General features: G+C 38.3%; 1 protein-coding gene across 1 annotated transcript in view; it reads left to right on the forward strand.

Annotated features, from left to right (window-relative positions):
* Positions 1–18888, forward strand: part of LOC126293437 (F-box/LRR-repeat protein 20-like) — a 68184-nt gene that overhangs the window by 32993 nt on the left and 16303 nt on the right. Inside the window, exons 4-5 of the mRNA XM_049986666.1 lie at positions 6865–7085; positions 11062–11272. Coding sequence (XP_049842623.1) covers positions 6865–7085; positions 11062–11272 — 432 coding nt within the window. The remainder of the gene's footprint in view (positions 1–6864; positions 7086–11061; positions 11273–18888) is intronic.

The raw sequence follows: 18888 nt of genomic DNA on the forward strand, positions 1-18888 counted from the left end.
CTTTTGACATGCCACCATGCTTGGCAAAATGGCGCTATCCAAAACCAGCACCAAGGCAACTGCCATAGATGACAGGGCTGAAAAAAAGCTGGGGAGATGTGCTGGCAAATAGATGTGCAACTGTTGAGTAACTGATCACTCTGTCTTTAACTATTATGTTGCAGCTGTGTGAGCCTTTATTAATAACTGTACCAAGCAAAATATCTTCGAGCTTTGAATGTACTCTACTGGAAAGTTTTTGTTTACACAAACTGAAAGTTAATCATTGGCTGTCTTTTGCCACCATGTATGATTTTATATTCTCTTAAGCAAAGCAGGAAAAAAATACATTCAAGAAAGGTAGCCTTTTTTACAAAAATAATACTCTGTAGATTCTGTAGTGAAATGTCTGATGATGTAACAGATATTAGAAAATTTGCTGCTAGCTTGTAAATTTTAAGGCCATGCTCTCTGAAAAATAGTTAAAGACAGTGATGGAACTGATACACTGATGCGGGACATCGTTAGAAACTGTGACAAAAGAATTAATGACATTTTTAATATTAAAATGACCATAAACTTCTGTAATTATCACTCTTATGGGATCACTCACCCACTTGAAAAGAATAGAGGCAATAGCTCAAAAGAAAAAGCAACAGAACTGCTGTGTCAAACTAAATTCACTCTTAAAAAATTAATCTAACATACAACAAGTGAGTGGCACCTACCTTGCCGCAGTGGATACACTGGTCCCCGTGAGATCACCGAAGTTAAGCACTGTGAGGCATGGTCGGCACTTGGATGGGTGACCATCCAGGCCGCCATGCGCTGTTGCCATTTTTTGGGGTGCACTCAGCCTCGTGATGCCAACTGAGTAGCTACTCGACTAAATAGTAGCAGCTTCGGTCAAGAATACCATCTTATGACCGGGAGAGCGGTGTGCTGACCCCACACCCCTCCTATACGCATCCTCCACTGAGGATGACATGGCGGTCAGATGGTCCCGGTAGGCCACTCGTGGTCTAAAGACGGAGTGCTATATACAACAAGTGAAATTATCTTCTCAACCTTATGCAAAACCTTGCAGTATTGTTGACGAAACATGTTGCTGTATGGTGCGTTTTTAAATTATTTAATGAGTCCAAATTCCATAAATTCAATGCTTCAAAAATTAGTAAAATGAATTCAAAATTTTGTACCAGACAAGCTATTTCAGTTAATGAAGCTGTTATCTAAAGCTTAGGCTGTTCCAGTAGTGCTCTGACTATTTAGACTTGTAACTGAAAATAATTTATTCTTGGGCTATAATTACGATAATGTATAACTGTGGATGAATCGGAAACAAGGGTTGGAGGGATCACTTACTTTGAAGATGACGTAATGAGCAGTGCACAAGAACAGAAAGTAAAATTGTCATTGTTGAGATTCTGGATTTTTGTTCTTTGGGACAGGAAGATGTTCACATGCACACACTGCTAATGCCTGTTCCTTTATTATGATTTATTACCTTGAGGACTTCCCTCTTTCAGTTTGGGAAGATATCTGAAACATGGAAACAGTGGAAAGAACAATTAACAAGATGGCAAGAATTAATCTCAGTAGACAGGGCAGGATACTTGATCAGGATAGAACAATCTAAGAAACCCTTACACTATCTGTCAAATAGAGACTATCAATGGAATAGTTGTACAAGTGTAAAGCAAAACATATGTTTCCTTTGTTATAACTGCATGTGATGTTGTAATTTTTGATCTGCTTGTGGCAGTCTCAGTTCATACTGTGCAGCATTAAATTTTTTAGATTAATCCTGTTCATATGGTTGCATAATGCTATAATCCTGTTCATATGGTTGCATAATGCTATAACAGCATGTTCCCTCGTAGCTGATTTAATATTATACAGGTTATTCATGAGTAGCTCCAGGCTTTCAGAAGATTAATGCTCGAAAACAACAAAATGTACAGAAAAATTACATATATCAGTGGATAGAACATCTCTCCAGGTTTTCATTTGTAATACATGCTGCAGCATAGTTGCAGACTCACTACCAGGAAGCAGGCATGTCAGAACACAGCATATAATGGAGCAATACTTGCATTTTGTGTCCTCTAATTCACTAAATCTGAGTCAGTTGCAGCAGTACGGCGATGATTTCATACCGGATATCAGGTAAAAGCTCAAAGAAATGGAATGGTCTGAGCATGTGACAACACATTCCACGAGACTGGTTGCTTATGTGATGAGAATCATTCATCAAGAGCACAGAGAAAACGACTATACATGCAGATACCTCAGTTGACTGTCTGGTGGATCCTACGCAAACATAATGTGTGGAAAACGGGACTGGCTGCAGTTATTACACGGGCTGACTACTCTGGACAGTGAGCTTCATTTTGATTATCGCAATGACGTGCAGCAGCACCTGGAGGAACACAGTTTTTTTTGCAAATGTTAATTTATACTGACAAAGTGGCCTGGGAAAGTGAGTCTTCATAATGTGCATGTTTAGGGGCACAGAACATTCACACGGGAATGTGGAACATATTTGTGATTCATCTGAAGTTAATGTATTCCATACCATGTCCTCTTTAAAATTTCTTTGTGAAGAAAACTGTGACTGGTGTACCTGGACATGCTGCAGTAATGGTTAATGCCACAAATACAGCACGACAGTTGAGACAGTGCTCGGCCACACTTTGTTTTAGATGGCAGGAGTTTGAATATTATATTGATGTTTGCTGCCTCACAAATGGTGTCTGTACTGAGCACCTGTAAAGTGAGTTAAAAGCTTGTGAGACGCTCTATCCAGTGATGTGTGTCAGTTTTCTGTTTGTCTCAAAGTTTTCATACAGTCATCTTCTGAAACCACAGATGTGCTTATAAATAATCTGTATATTGGCTTGTTTACCTTTTATGGAGCGTGTTTTATGATTTTGGACTTAAAATTTAATAAATAGTGTTGTGAAACTGTTGTATAGATAGAAATACTAAATCTTGTATTTGTCATAAATCATGCTAATCTTCTTAGTATCTGGAACTCAAGTAAAAATCTCTTTGCTCGTCTTTCATATAAGTTTCTGTTCTTTTATTTACAAAGCATCATCAATGACAATTTCGTACAATCCTTTCTTCGCACTTGTGCAGGGCCCAAAATTGTCTTTAATGATGCACCATTAAGAAAAAAAGGAAAAAAAACAAGTATGGCAGACAAGCAAAGAATCTTTTATGCATCATGGAGATATACCTCAAATACTACCAAGAAAATAATAATCAATATAGAATATTTTTAGTTAAACCAAAGTATTTACTATTGAGTTTTCGGAGCTGCAGCAAAAAGTTAATTAAGAGCAAAATTATTACAGCAGTCTTTAATTTTAGCATAATGACCTGTAAGTATTGTGAACTACTTTGTAAAAATGTTAATTGTCATAAAGTAATGAATTTAGGAACAAAGGACGCAACTCAGCTGATAGTAGGGGCATGTGCCCAACACACACACACAAACACACACTCTGCTGCTGTCCACTACTCCTCTGAATGTTTCTAGTGGCAGTCTACCTTGTATCATCATCATTTAAACCCCCTTTGAGTAAAATAGGTACATACTATTACTCTGTAGTTTCCATCTCAGGAACAGGGAGGCATCAAGAAGATTCAGTGTCGTGAAATAGCACCAATTTGGAACATTGCTTCACTTCAAAGTACGTAGGAGGAGCAAGACTGGACTGTGCCCTCACCTTCAGAAAACATTTCTGCAGTGTCATATAGCAAAGCAGCACTTGGAGTAAAATGTTGAGAACATTAAGAGGCATTAACACGGGAGCTAAGAAAGAAGTTCTTACGACCAGTGCCTTGGCCCTTTGCTATTCTGCAGTGGATTATGCCTCCACTGTTTGGTGTAAATCACATCATGCAAAAACTATGCATCCTGTAATAAACAAAGTTTGCAGGCTATTACAGAGTGCTTAAAATCTACACCTGTTTGGAAGATTTATTGTCTTGTTGGCATCTCTCCTTCAAATATTTGTCGAGAAATTGCTGCCGATCGTGAATGACTGAAGCCCGAGAACTTTGGTTTGGCCATTAACTACTTCACAAATATACCAAATTCATAAATACCTGGTAATTTATGCAGTTTAAAGATAATTTGTAAGTGGTGATTATAAAAAAAAAAATTTAAAAAAAATAATAATCCAATATCCTGTATCGGAAAAGGTGTTTTGCAATGCTGCTTCTTAGGTGGTTGCCAAAGTTTCTTGAGCATTAGGAAAAAGTTATTAGAAGAAATAAACAGGCCTCTAAACATGACTTTTTGCATCTTTCATGAAGTCAGTTCGTGAGGTAACACATAATGAATTTAATTAGGGATGTGTCATTTGCAGACTCTGATTCCATGATTCCAAGAATCACTGTTTCTCTAGCATTTGACTATTATCAGAAATGAACAATTCACTCATTTTGGGTATTCTCATAACTGTCTCGAATTTCACTATATCTAACAGTAAAACTTATTCCTCTTCCTCTTCTTTTATTCACTGAAAACAATTAGAACATTTAAGAATGCATTTATCATTGAAAAACACATACCAGCTGTTTAATGCATTCAGTAATAATTTTGTTATTAATAATCATTCATCAGTAATAATCAGAGATTCGACGCAGATTATAAAGAGACCTAAGAACGATGTTTTTGTATACTGGCCTATCACAACACAGCTGTTCAACAAGGTGTGTGTGTGTGTGTGTGTGTGTGTGTGTGTGTGTGTGTGTGTGTGTGTGTGTGCATGAGAGAGAGAGAGAGAGAGAGAGAGAGAGAGAGAGAGTGAAGAGTAGAACTGTTAAAACGAAAAAGGACATTTTATATGATAAGCAGCTGTCAGCAATAAGCACCCTTTCTTGGTACAGTAAGTTCGACTATATACTTAGCTTTAAGTGAGTGTAAACATTTACTGACTTTACATGTTGGTAGTACCATCACATTCCTTGATTTAATTGGTAATTTGTGCATTCCAGCAGGAAAAACTATAAAAATCCTTTTTTTGAAACTGCTCAGTTTTTGGGCATTTGCCCCGTCCACATCACTAGTAGAGGATAAAACCAATAAAAAATTTCTTTAAGCAGCAGAACCTTTGAAACTCCATCTAGACAAGACAAGGCTTTTTTCAATGGAAATCTGTTCAACAAGATTGGAAAGAAGATTGGATGGAATTGTGAGAACATCTTCTGGCCAGCCACAACAAGGAGTATTGCGTTTGGAGTCCCCTTAACCACTTAGGAACTGGTGCCGGCAAGGCGAAGCCCTCCCTTAAACTTCGGGGTTCCACTTTGCAGGAACTTTCGCTTGCAAACGATAGTGCCATAGGGGTGGCTCAATTTTTTTGCTTTGCTAATTGAGTCACTGATATTTCTGATATTTTATATACAGATAAATTCATGATTCTGGAACGTGAGTACTAATCTATCAGTTCTTTGTTTTTTTTTAGTTCTCTCTTGTTTTTTAGGATCTGCCATAGAGTCCAAATTTTTTATTGGTTTCTACTAATCAAATCTGTCAATATCTGTCCATTGCATTCTGGGAAGTTTATGATATGTATACATGAGGATTACTGCTTGACTAAAGTATTGGAATAGTCTTACTGCCTCCTAGTGATTTGTTTCTTAATGTGTGTGAGGTACTATACTATCTGTCAATAGTCTTTCCCCTAACTAGTTCCCATGGCTGTTATGTTCATTGAAAATACTTCCCAGGTATTTAAAGCTGTCTGTTCATTTCAGTGACCAGTCACTGACTACTAGACATTTCTTTCCATTGTCAGTTTTACTGAAGACACCATACTCCTTTTTGCTCCTTTTGCTGCCTGTAACACCTTGTTTCTATATGTACTGGTCATGTCAATGAGGTGGTGTGTGTTTTTAGTTAGTAGGACAATGTGATTTGCATAGACAAAGTGGGGTAGATCTGCTCTCCATTCTTTTATTCCTGTTGGTTGACACTTTTGCAATTCTATGTTAGTTCCTTCTGGTACTTGGTTCATTAGTACTTTGGATTACATGTCTTCTTGTCCTGGACCAGATTTGGCCCAAGAACTGCTCTACCAGAGTCCCTTCTGCCAGTTGTAACTTTGCAGAATGGTTGTCCTAACAGATCCTCTCTTGTTATATGGTCTTACAGGGCAAAAGTAATTCTCATAATACATTTAATATGTTTGGTCAGTGTATGCTGTCGTATGCCTTTTTCAAATTTATGAAGACGAGGTGAGTACCAGTATTAAAATGCAAGCTTAATGTCTTTCTCCTATACCTGTGCTAGTTACTCTCCTACAATGTGCTAGGCTGTTTGTAATATCTGGTTTGACAGATATAGAAATAAATTACACACTATTATTTACAATTTTACACACAAAATTTGAAGTTTATACAAAGTTTCATTCTAACCAAAAGTTTGGATGGTTCTCTACAGATGATGACACACACGAAATGCATCAGTCGAATGCAGATAAATTACTCGCTAAAGTCAGAGGTTGCCTACAAGTATGAAACATGAAGGAAAAAGTTTAATAAAATGGGGAACCAGTACAGTGATAGCATATTGTTTTGAGGTTTCATTGGAGTATTTTCTTTCTTTCTTAAAAAAAGAAATAAGCAATAGGACCTCTACTTCATTTAAGTGTTAATGGGAGTGAGTTGTGAAGCTAAGATAAATGGACCTACATATATTGCTATTACCTTCTTCGCCCACCTACTTGAGAGCAAGGAACAGTAGAATCACAGCAACAACCACAATTTCATTGCCTATATTTTTGTGTAACTTTAAATATAAGGAAAGTTTATTTTTGTTGCTCTTGAACACTAATCATATTCATAATAGTGTCACTCCTCTTACAGCTCATTAGCAAGATGGAAAACCTGAAGTCACTGCGATTTGAGTATCGGACATTGACATATCAGCCTTTCAGGCTGCAACAGCTAGCTGATGGCTGCCCCAAACTTCGGTGTCTGGAGATTCCTCTCCAGTTCTGTGCTGGTGATGAACTGGACAACTTTCTTGCTGTTAAAGCTGGGCAGATAGAGGCACTGGAGCTCCGATGGATGACTTCAGATAGGAGGTGAGTACATAAGTTAATAAAATGCTCACAGTGACCATGAAAAACTTTGTGGACATTTATGTGAAAGCTGTATTTGTGTTGTGGTACCTAGTGCTATGAACAGAGCATCAAGCTTTGATGAAAGTTTTGATTTCCCAAGAGACAATATGCACTGAAGACATTTCAGTTCCTGGAAGCAATATGTGATAAAGATGCATATTTGCTTATTCAGTAAAAACTCTTAACATTAGTTCTAAGTCTCTAGAAAATGAGCATTTACACAAGTACATTACCATATTTGTGTTTTAATTTGGGGTTTGGTTGAACACAAGTTAAATATGGTGTACATGTATACTGTTGCAGGAATGTTACTTTAGTTGTGTAAGCTGTGGCATATGTTTAGTGGGCTACTATTTGTGCAGTATAAGTTTTGTAGCTCTTCATTAGTAATTGTCTCCTTTATGCCAACTGTCATTTTGTGAATAGATGGATTTTCTAAACTAAGCAGAGTTGACTAGAAGGTTCACAGTGCTGACTGACAAACTTTGTGTGAGTTTTTGGGCTGATCTAAATTGTCAGAGAGTTTACTACAAAATCAGTTAAAATTGTTCTGAATATTGAAAGAAGACAACAGTAATTAGAGGTACCATCAAGAGAAAGGATGGATGGAACCCATTGATAGTTCGTAAACCTGAAAGTCTGAATGTTGAACAATCCTCTGTACTTGTTTTGGACTAAGGTTTTGGTAAGTTTGGCAGAATGAAGTAGCCAGGTTAGCAACCTCCCAAACATAAGCAAATGCCATAGCTTTTCACTAGTTGGGATCTTGTAAAGATGAAAGTTACGTTGCATAGAATTTGCACCGTTAAATTCAGCTACAGGACTTTGTTAGAAATTACTATAGTGTTTCATAAGTAGCTAGTGTTTAAAGGGATTCTACAGAAACTTAATTATGTTTTAACCTCTGTATGCTGGGGATAAGAGCTAACTAGAGAATGCTTTGGTTGAAGAAACAGACTTGTCCACATTTGTTAAAATTGAAATAAACTTACATGGTTGCTTTTTGTGGCTTATTGATTCCTGTATGTACAGGGTGTTACAAAAAGGTACGGTCAAACTTTCAGGAATCATTCCTCACACAGAAATAAAGAAAAGATGTTATGTGGACATGTGTCCGGAAATGCTTAATCTCCATTTTACAGCTCATTTTAGTTTCGTCCACCTACGCTCAATGGAGCACGTTATCATGATTTCATACGGGATACTCTACCTGTGCTGCTAGAACATGTGCCTTTACAAGTACGACACAACATGTGGTTCATGCACGATGGAGCTACTGCACATTTCAGTCGAAGTGTTCGTACGCTTCTCAACAACAGATTCGGTGGCCGATGGATTGATAGAGGGGGACCAATTCCATGGCCTCTGTGCTCTCCTGACCTCAACCCTTCTGACTTTCATTTATGGGGGCATTTGAAAGCTCTTGTCTACGCAACCCCAGTACCAAATGTAGAGACTCCTCGTTTTCGTATTGTGGACGGCTGTGATGCAATATGCCATTATCCAGGGCTGCATCAGCACATCAGGGATTCCATGCGGCGGAGGGTGGGTGCATGTATCCTTGCTAACGGAGGACGTTTTGAACATTTCCTGCAACAAAGTGTTTGAAGTCACGCAGGTACGTTCTGTTGCTGTGTGTTTCCATTCCATGATTAATGTGATTTGAAGAAAAGTAATGAAATGAGCTCTAACATGGAAAGTAAGCGTTTCCAGACGCATGTCTACATAACATATTTTCTTTCTTTGTGTGTGAGGAATGTTGCTTGAAAGTTTGGCCATACCTTTTTGTAACACCCTGTATAACCATTCTTCTGAGACTTATATTTTGAGATCTGAGAAAGTTGGTAGGAACCAGTTGGTCTGTTAAATGATGCCTATAATCGATGTATAATTTCTGGTCCAGTGACCAGATTAGGTGTCTTTTTGTCTCCAGCTAGCAGTGTGGTTCAGATGTAGATGCTGATGAATGAACCTCATCTTTGAATTGAAACAAAGCTAAGTCTGTTTGAAAAAATTTCACGAGTGTAGTAGTGAGGGGATTAGGTTGAGGTCCACTGGTGAAATGCTTTCCCCATGAACATCAATGTAATTATGTTACATAGCAGAATTGTGTGCATCTCAGTGTTGCCCACACTATGTGGTCATTAGCTGCAGACATTATTTGCGAGAAGAAGAGGAGAAGGAATATTACAAAATGATTTCTGTACCAGCATTATCCAGTAAAAGATTATAAGACACCAGAACATCTTTCGAAAAGTAACACAGGTGAAAACAACACTCACTGTACATTAGTGTGCAACAATTGGTGTGTGATTGGTTTAGTTAATCATGAGTGGTATAAGTGTTAAGATAGTTGAAGACAAGCCACACAAATTAAAGATATCTACACCCGTGATACTAGGTTCTGCATTTTCTCGTAAAACTCCTCTGGGAAGCCAGGACACACAAAGCAAAAGCTAGTTTTACATGCATATCAGTGTTTGTGTTCTCATATCTCCTGTACTATGTGTCTTAAAATGATACAATTTTGCGAGTAAATTCTGTCATATATGTGGATACTGCCTGTAAACTTCATTGCAAATAGAGTCAGTAGTACAGAAGTAATAAATACTAAGTCACTCCTAATGCTGACGTTTTGCTGCAAGAATAATGAAAGTGATGTAATTAATAAACTTTGTATCTTCATCATTTTGCGGGGATCAGTGAGAAAAAGTTCTGTAAAGGTTTTAAATAATACAATAAAGGTTATAGAAAGATAGAAAGTTTCTAAGTGCTCTCATTCTCAAATACTGGATGAATAAAGTCCAGGTATTAGCTGGCCATCAATTACGCTGTCTCAAGACTGACACACTATTTCTAACTGTAATACTTGTCTTATTGTGTTAAACATTTAATATAAGATTATAGCTCTTAATGAGTTGATTATGACAGCATTTAAATTCAGTCAATAATCAAGCGAAATATTGAAAACAAAAAAAAAATCCCATGGAAGTCATTGGAAAGTGGTAACTGATACTGAGGCCCAACTTCCACGATAGTCGTTCGGTAACAGAGGTGGGGGAGAGAGGCTTGTATTAGTTTTGAGAAAGGGCCAGGGGTGGAGGAAATGGAGATGTATTTATTGCTAAATAAAATTCTAAACTACAGCTGATTGGCGTGTGGTAAAATACTGTGATGTGTTTCTGGGCACCACACGTCAGCCAGCTATAGATGAGTGATTGCTTTTCCTTTATTTTAGGTATTATCTGTCCAGGAATTTCCTACACTGTTGTTATAAAACTCCAAACTGTTTATTAAACTGCAAACATGCTAATGCTACCACTTTATAATAGGTGCTTACTACCTACAATGTACTTAACTGGGAGAGTATTGAGTCTTCCACATGGAATTTTACTGTCAGACATAAACTTGCCAATGCTTTCAATGTACATATTTTAGCAGTTTTATATACTTGCTGGTAACACCAGAAGAACCCTGCAGATTGAACTTATAGTGCTGTTGGAAGGTTTTTAGGAGACAGAACCATGTGGTATTTTCCGCTGTGAAGAGATTTGCAGCAAATAGTAAAATAGTTCAAAGATTTCTTGACAGTTGTCTCTGGGCACACTTACTACCTTTCATTGTCATTTTCCATATTCTGGCTTCCTTGAAATAATAACATCTGTGTGTCTTTGGGTGGGATGAAAGTTTATTTTTCAAATATAATTTTTCACTATGGTGGGAGGCAGCTACCATTCCTTCACCTGACTATCCAGCCACAAGTCATAAATAAAAGATAAAAATGTATTTTAGTAATGGGAAGTAGGAAGAGCATATTTACTTGTACGCTAAATTTTGATCCAGTCTATTAGACATACTTCTGAGTCAATCACAGTAATAATAATAAGAAGAAATAAAATTAATTTATTGCAGCAAATATCTTGTGTTCCTTTTGTAGATGTGTGTTGCCAATGGTGGCAACTCTGTGTGGTGCTAGTTTGAAACGTCTGACCTTGGGATGGTACGACGTGCCTATCGACAGGATTGCCAGTGCCCTGTTCTCGTTGCGTGACCTCGTAAACTTGCAGGAGTTTGCGGCACCGTACGCATATGGGCTGCCACCCGGTATACTGGCACAGGTGTTCAGTGGGGCAGCAACCTGTAGACTGGTGAGTGTTAAGTAACACAGGCAACAGAAATTTAAGAAATAGAAGTGCTATATTATGTGTAATAACTGATTTGACACAAAATGATATTTTATTAAGAGATCATTTTAAATTTATGCATATGGCAGATAGTGAATTATTCTCCTGTATGGCATTCCTGATGTAAAACATTCTATCAGTTGTAAAAGTCCTGATGTCTTTGTTCAAGAGGAAGTTAATTTATATGGTGATGAATTTACGAGGGTCAGTCAAAAAGTAATGCCTCCTATTTTTTTTTCTACGTTTAATTGTCAGGAAATTTAAATGCAATTACATAGGTTGAAAACCACAACATTGAGGATCATTTTGTCATTTTTCAATGTAATCTCCGCCCATCTCTACAGTTTTGGTCCATCTTTGAACAAGGGCATGTATCCCAGCACGGTAAAAATCACAGCTCTGCTTCCTAAGCCATTGACGCACGGATGTTTTGACGGCCTCCTCATCTTCAAAATGAATCCCACGATGAGCTTCTTTTAGTGGCCCGAACAGATGGAAGTCTGATGGTACCAGGTCAGGGCTGTATGGGGGGATGAGGCAAAACTTCCCATCCAATTTTGACAATCTCATCAGAGGTGTGACGACTGGTGTGTGGTCTTGCATTGTCATGCAAAAGAAGAACATCTGCCATTGATTTTGTTGGGCGAACTCGCTGAAGACGTGCTTTAAGTTTTTTGAGGCTTGTGACGTATTGAACAGAATTTATTGTGCATCCCTGCTCCAAAAAATCAACCAGAATCACACCCTCTGTATCCCAGAAAACTGTTGCCATAACTTTCCCTGCCGATCGCACAGTTTTGAATTTTTTCTTCCTCGGCGAGCTTGTGTGACGCCACTCCATTGACTGCCTCTTTGATTCGGGTTCAAAAAAATGCACCCATGTTTCGTCCCCGGTCACAATTTTTTTCAGAAACTCATCTCCCTCCAAACGGAAGCGCTGCAAGTGTTGGGAGTCTATTGTTTTCCTTGCCTCTTTATTCTGATCGGTTAACATTCTTGGAACCCACCGTGCACAAACTTTTGAGTACCCCAATTGTTTAATAATCGTGATCACACTGCCTTTACTAAGAGAAATAATGCGACACACTTCATCTGCAGTCACCCGACGGTCACCACGAATGATGTCATCAACTTGCTGAATGTTGTGTGGAGTCACTGCACTCACCGGCCTGCCGCTCCGCTTTTCGTCAGTCAACGGTGTTTGCCCTTCAGCTTCCTTACAACGACGAACCCATCGTCTAACAGTGCTGACATCCACTGTCACAACACCATACACCTTCTTCAGTCTTTCATGAATGCGTATGGGCGTTTCACCTTCTGCATTCAAGAATTCAATCACACAACGCTGTCTCAAACGAACATCGATGTCGGCCATCTTACAAACTTCTGCTGTGCTGCCACCTGTTGACACAGAAAGTTACTACTGCAGTGGATTGCAGAAGAAGGTTTGAAGAATGGCCCCAAATTCAAATTTTTCACTTAACTTAATTTTTTTAAGTAGAAAAAAAATGGGAGGCATTACTTTTTGACCGACCCTCGTATTATATTTTCTGTCTTGAAAAGCTGACCTACCAAAATTACATTTATTAATCATAAACAGTGCACTTTCATGTGGAATTTGAATCAATAAAAATAAACAGCAAAAGTGTCCCTACTGCATGAATGTAATCACTTTTATTTCCAGAAAATAGTATATTTTGGATCTTTGGAAAAGTGCATATAGCATACTCTGAATACCTTCTGTCTTTTGATCATACACTAGTTGTTAATCATAAACTCAGGGTCTGTTTTTTATGTTAGTTATAAATGAGAGACAAACAGAACATTTGTTGTTGTTGTCTTCAGTCCTGAGACTGGTTTGATGCAGCTCTCCATGCTACTCTATCCTGTGCAAGCTGCTTCATCTCCCAGTACCTACTGCAACCTACATCCTTCTGAATCTGCTTAGTGTACTCATCTCTCGGTCTCCGTCTACGATTTTTACCCTCCACGCTGCCCTCCAATGCTAAATTTGTGATCCCTTGATGCCTCAAAACATGTCCTACCAACCGATCCCTTCTTCTAGTCAAGTTGTGCCACAAACGTCTCTTCTCCCCAATCCTATTCAATACCTCCTCATTAGTTACGTGATCTATCCACCTTATCTTCAGTATTCTTCTGTAGCACCACATTTCGAAAGCTTCTATTCTCTTCTTGTCCAAACTAGTTATCATCCATGTTTCACTTCCATACATGGCTACACTCCAAACAAATACTTTCAGAAACGACTTCCTGATACATAAATCTATATTTGATGTTAACAAATTTCTCTTCTTCAGAAACGCTTTCCTTGCCATTGCCAGTCTACATTTTATATCCTCTCTACTTCGACCATCATCAGTTATTTTACTTCCTAAATAGCAAAACTCCTTTACTACTTTAAGTGTCTCATTTCCTAATCTAATTCCCTCAGCATCACCCGATTTAATTTGACTACATTCCATTATCCTCATTTTGCTTTTGTTAATGTTCATCTTATATCCTCCTTTCAAGACACTGTCCATTCCGTTCAACTGCTCTTCCAAGTCCTTTGACGTCTCTGACAGAATTACGATGTCATCGGCGAACCTCAAAGTTTTTACTTCATCTCCATGAATTTTAATACCTACTCCAAATTTTTCTTTTGTTTCCTTTACTGCTTACTCAATATACAGATTGAATAACATCGGGGAGAGGCTACAACCCTGTCTCACTCCTTTCCCAACCACTGCTTCCCTTTCATGCCCCTCGACTCTTATGACTGCCATCTGGTTTCTGTACAAATTATAAATAGCCTTTCGCTCCCTGTATTTTACCCCTGCCACCTTTAGAATTTGAAAAAGAGTATTCCAGTCAACATTGTCAAAAGCTTTCTCTAAGTCTACAAATGCTAGAAACGTAGGTTTGCCTTCTCTTAATCTTTCTTCTAAGATAAGTCGTAAGGTCAGTATTGCCTCACGTATTCCAACATTTCGACGGAATCCAAACTGATCCTCCCCGAGGTCTGCATCTACCAGTTTTTCCATTCGTCTGTAAAGAATTCGCGTTAGTATTTTGCAGCCGTGGCTTATTAAACTGATAGTTCGGTAATTTTCACATCTGTCAGCACCTGCTTTCTTTGGGATTGGAATTATTATATTCTTCTTGAAGTCTGAGGGTATTTCGCCTGTCTCATACTTCTTGCTCACCAGCTGGTAGTTTTTTGTCATGACTGGCTCTCCCAAGGCCGTCAGTAGTTCTGATGGAATGTTGTCTACTCCGGGGGCCTTGTTACGACTCAGGTCTTTCAGTGCTCTGTCAAACTCTTCACGCAGTATCGTATCTCCCATTTCGTCTTCATCTACATCCTCTTCTATTTCCATAATATTGTCCTCAAGTACATCACCCTTGTATAAACCTTCTATATACTCCTTCCACCTTTCTGCCTTCCCTTCTTTGCTTAGAACTGGGCTGCCATCTGAGCTCTTGATGTTCATACACGTGGTTCTCTTATCTCCAAAGGTCTCTTTAATTTTCCTGTAGGCAGTATCTATCTTACCCCTAGTGAGATAAGCTTCTACATCCTTACATTTGTCCTCTAGCCATCCCTGTTTAGCCATTTTGCACTTCCTGTCGATCTCATTTTTGAGACGTTTGTATTCCTTTTTGCCTGCTTCATTTACTGCATTTTTATATTTTCTCCTTTCATCAATTAAATTCAATATTTCTTCTGTTACCCAAGGATTTTTAGCAGCCCTCGTCTTTGTACCTACTTTATCCTCTGCTGCCTTCACTACTACATCCCTCAGAGCTACCCATTCTTCTTCTACTGTATTTCTTTCCCCTACTCCTGTCAATTGTTCCCTTATGCTCTCTCTCGGATCTCTGTACAACCTCTGGTTCTTTCAGTTTATCCAGGTCCCATCTCCTTAATTTCCCACATTTTTGCAGTTTCTTCAGTTTTAATCTACAGGTCATAACCAATAGATTGTGGTCAGAGTCCACATCTGCCCCTGGAAATGTCTTACAACTTAAAACCTGGTTCCTAAATCTCTGTCTTACCATTATATAATCTATCTGATACCTTTTAGTATCTCCAGGGTTCTTCCACGTATACAACCTTCTTTCATGATTCTTAAACCAAGTGTTAGCTATGATTAAGTTGTGCTCTGTGCAAAATTCTACTAGGCGGCTTCCTCTTTCATTTCTTAGCCCCAATCCATATTCACCTACTATGTTTCCTTCTCTCCTTTTTCCTACACTCGAATTCCAGTCACCCATTACTATTAAATTTTCGTCTCCCTTCACTATCTGAATAATTTCTTTTATTTCATCGTACATTTCTTCAATTTCTTCATCATCTGCAGAGCTAGTTGGCATATAAACTTGTACTACTGTAGTAGGTGTGGGCTTCGTATCTATCTTGGCCACAATAATGCGTTCACTATGCTGTTTGTAGTAGCTTACCCGCATTCCTATTTTCCTATTCATTATTAAACCTACTCCTGCATTACCCCTATTTGATTTTGTGTTTATAACCCTGTAGTCACCTGACCAGAAGTCTTGTTCCTCCTGCCACCGAACTCCACTACTTCCCACTATATCTAACTTTAACCTATCCATTTCCCTTTTCAAATTTTCTAACCTACCTGCCCGATTAAGGGATCTGACATTCCACGCTCCGATCCGTAGAACGCCAGTTTCCTTTCTCCTGATAACGACATCCTCCTGAGTAGTCCCCGCCCGGAGATCCGAATGGGGGACTATTTTACCTCCGGAATATTTTACCCAAGAGGATGCCATCATCATTTAATCATACAGTAAAGCTGCATGTCCTCGGGAAAAATTACGGCTGTAGTTTCCCCTTGCTTTCAGCCGTTCGCAGTACCAGCACAGCAAGGCCGTTTTGGTTAATGTTGCAAGGCCAGATCAGTCAATCATCCAGACTGTTGCCCCTGCAACTACTGAAAAGGCTGCTGCCCCTCTTCAGGAACCACACGTTTGTCTGGCCTCTCAACAGATACCCCTCCGTTGTGGTGGCACTTACGGTACGGCCATCTGTATCGCTGAGGCACGCAAGCCTCCCCACCAACGGCAAGGTCCATGGTTCATGGGGCGTGCAGTCATGTATGTGAGCTGTGTGTGTGTGTGTGTGTGTGTGTGTGTGTGTGTGTGTGTGTGTGTGTGTGTGTGTTATTCACAAACGCCTTAATGGCCAACATAAATTTCACAAAACAAGATGTAATTAGTTTCATGTTGCATGGATCAATTGTTGTTCCATGGATCATTTGTATGACTAATTGTAATGGTATGGAATGAGTCATCATTCACATTAAAAATTAATTTGTAAATATGGCTACATTCTGACCATTTAACAAGGCGCGTTACTTTTTAACACAGATTTGACTTAGTAATTCCTACTCACCACATTTTACAGACTACAAAAAATAGAAATTCTGCTGCGAAATAGATGGAGTTTTCAACGAGAAACGTTTTCAGTTTGTTTTCAAATTTAACTGTTATGTCTGCCAGTATAATGGTTCCCATTCTTGAGATTTTCCTTTCAGATAGCTGGCTCAATTTGAAGAAAGGTAATTAACTCAGAAAAAATTAATTATGATTTTTGTTTTCATCATTATGACTTAAAAATGCAGCCAATATTTTTTTCTGGTAATTAATATATATTAATATGTTATTCCATTAATATATTATCGTGCAGTCATGTATGTGAGCTGTGTGTGTGTGTGTGTGTGTGTGTGTGTGTGTGTGTGTGTGTGTGTGTGTGTTATTCACGAATACCTTAATGGCCAAAAACTTTATTTGTGACAGTCTTTTTGTTGTGCCTATCTGCGACTCAGCATCTCCGCTATATGGTGAGAAGCAACTTTCCTTTTCATAATAGTGTCACATTCCATCTTGGATTTTCCATTGTTTGATTAATATATTATTCCATTTTATATTACACTTTGCTCAACTGAGCTAATGCAAAAGACTTATTACTATTGTGATAGACTTCCTAATCAACCTAAAAAACCAAGTAACAATAATTAAGTGCCAAACAAGAACAGCATCTATGTGTCATCATGGAGCTCGTCTTCTCTGTATCTTTGGCGTGCGCTGCTGTCATAATAACAGCCTGTTTATACTATGTGGCAGTAAAACTCTAGTCAGCCAAGGTGCTTGCATACCTACTCAGTGGTGGGGGGAAGGGGGAGGGTGTAATATCAAATTATTTTGAAAGAAGATCAGATATATTGAATAATAGTCCATTTACAGCATAGAGAAATTAGGTTTTACTTGTGATTGTGACAGGCAATTTTGTTTAACTTTGTAGTCTTGTCCTCCTCAGTGGGGTGTAATATCACCGTATATTGTTTTTGGACCGTCTGACTACAACTGAATGAAACACAATTTTCATGCCATATGCATTTCGCCTTTATTATCTACAAGGCATCTTCAGTGGAAGGTTGCGTTCACGATTGTCTAAAACGTATAACTTATCAATACACCATAATAAAGGCAGTTTTGTGTTGTATGATTTGATATGTGATCAAAAATTTTGGTTGCAGCATTGTGCACTGCTTTTCGGGCCAAATTAGTCTTAATGTAGATTAATGAATGTCATTATTTTTTGTTGGTTTTGTGATTATGTATATTGTTATTCATTTTGAACTGTAGTTGATTATTTACAACAAACTTCACGAGGGAGTAAATAGACTGTGATGCAGTAGTCAAAATACCTGACTCCCTAAACAGATGTCTTCAAGATGATTGTGAATGAGTGCCATATATTATCCTTACAGCACTTTTCTGAGCTGTGAAGATGTTCTGTATTAAATATGAGTTACTCCAAAAAATTACTCCATATTGCATTATTGAGTGAAAATACGAAAAATATGTTAACTTAAGGATTTGTCTCTCCGAAAGATTTGTAATAATTCAAAACATAAATATGGCTAAACTAAGTTGTTTGGGAATTATAAAATGTGTTTTTTCCAGTTTAAAATTCTTATCCATATGGGCACCTAACATTTTTTAAGTTTCTACCACAGTTATTATTTCCTCTCCATATGTTACTCTTACCATTGTTGTAGCACTGAATAAGTTGTCTGTTTATGTTTCTCTTTAAGATTTAGTATTGTGTATGCTGTTGTTCTAGCAAGGCACACATGCTGGCTACATAAGAGCCAAATTGATGGACCAAAGATGGAGAACAGTTCAAGAGTCCTTAATGACTCACAGCATAGTCCAGCATTATCTTCCTGCACTGAGATCCACGTGCTCTCTCTATCTCTCTCTCTCTCTCTCTCTCTCTCTCTCTCTCTCTCTCTCTCTTTTGTAGTGTATAGTTCTGTCATGTGCCTCTCTTGTTATTTGATTCTACTCAAGAGCAGATAGGTTTTCTGCCTCAGTTCCCTCTCTGTTTATTTTGACATGACTGTAAATTATCAGTTTCTTTCAAATATCCATAACCTATGCTACTCGCATCTATTGTGCATTAGACAGGTGTTCAGATTAAAACTTTTAGACTGGTAATCTGAGTATGTACTTGGGTGCTGTGGGCAATTGCATCGGCAGTAACC

The sequence above is a fragment of the Schistocerca gregaria genome, chromosome 10 (assembly GCF_023897955.1).
Source record: "Schistocerca gregaria isolate iqSchGreg1 chromosome 10, iqSchGreg1.2, whole genome shotgun sequence".
Classification (NCBI taxonomy): domain Eukaryota; kingdom Metazoa; phylum Arthropoda; class Insecta; order Orthoptera; family Acrididae; genus Schistocerca; species Schistocerca gregaria.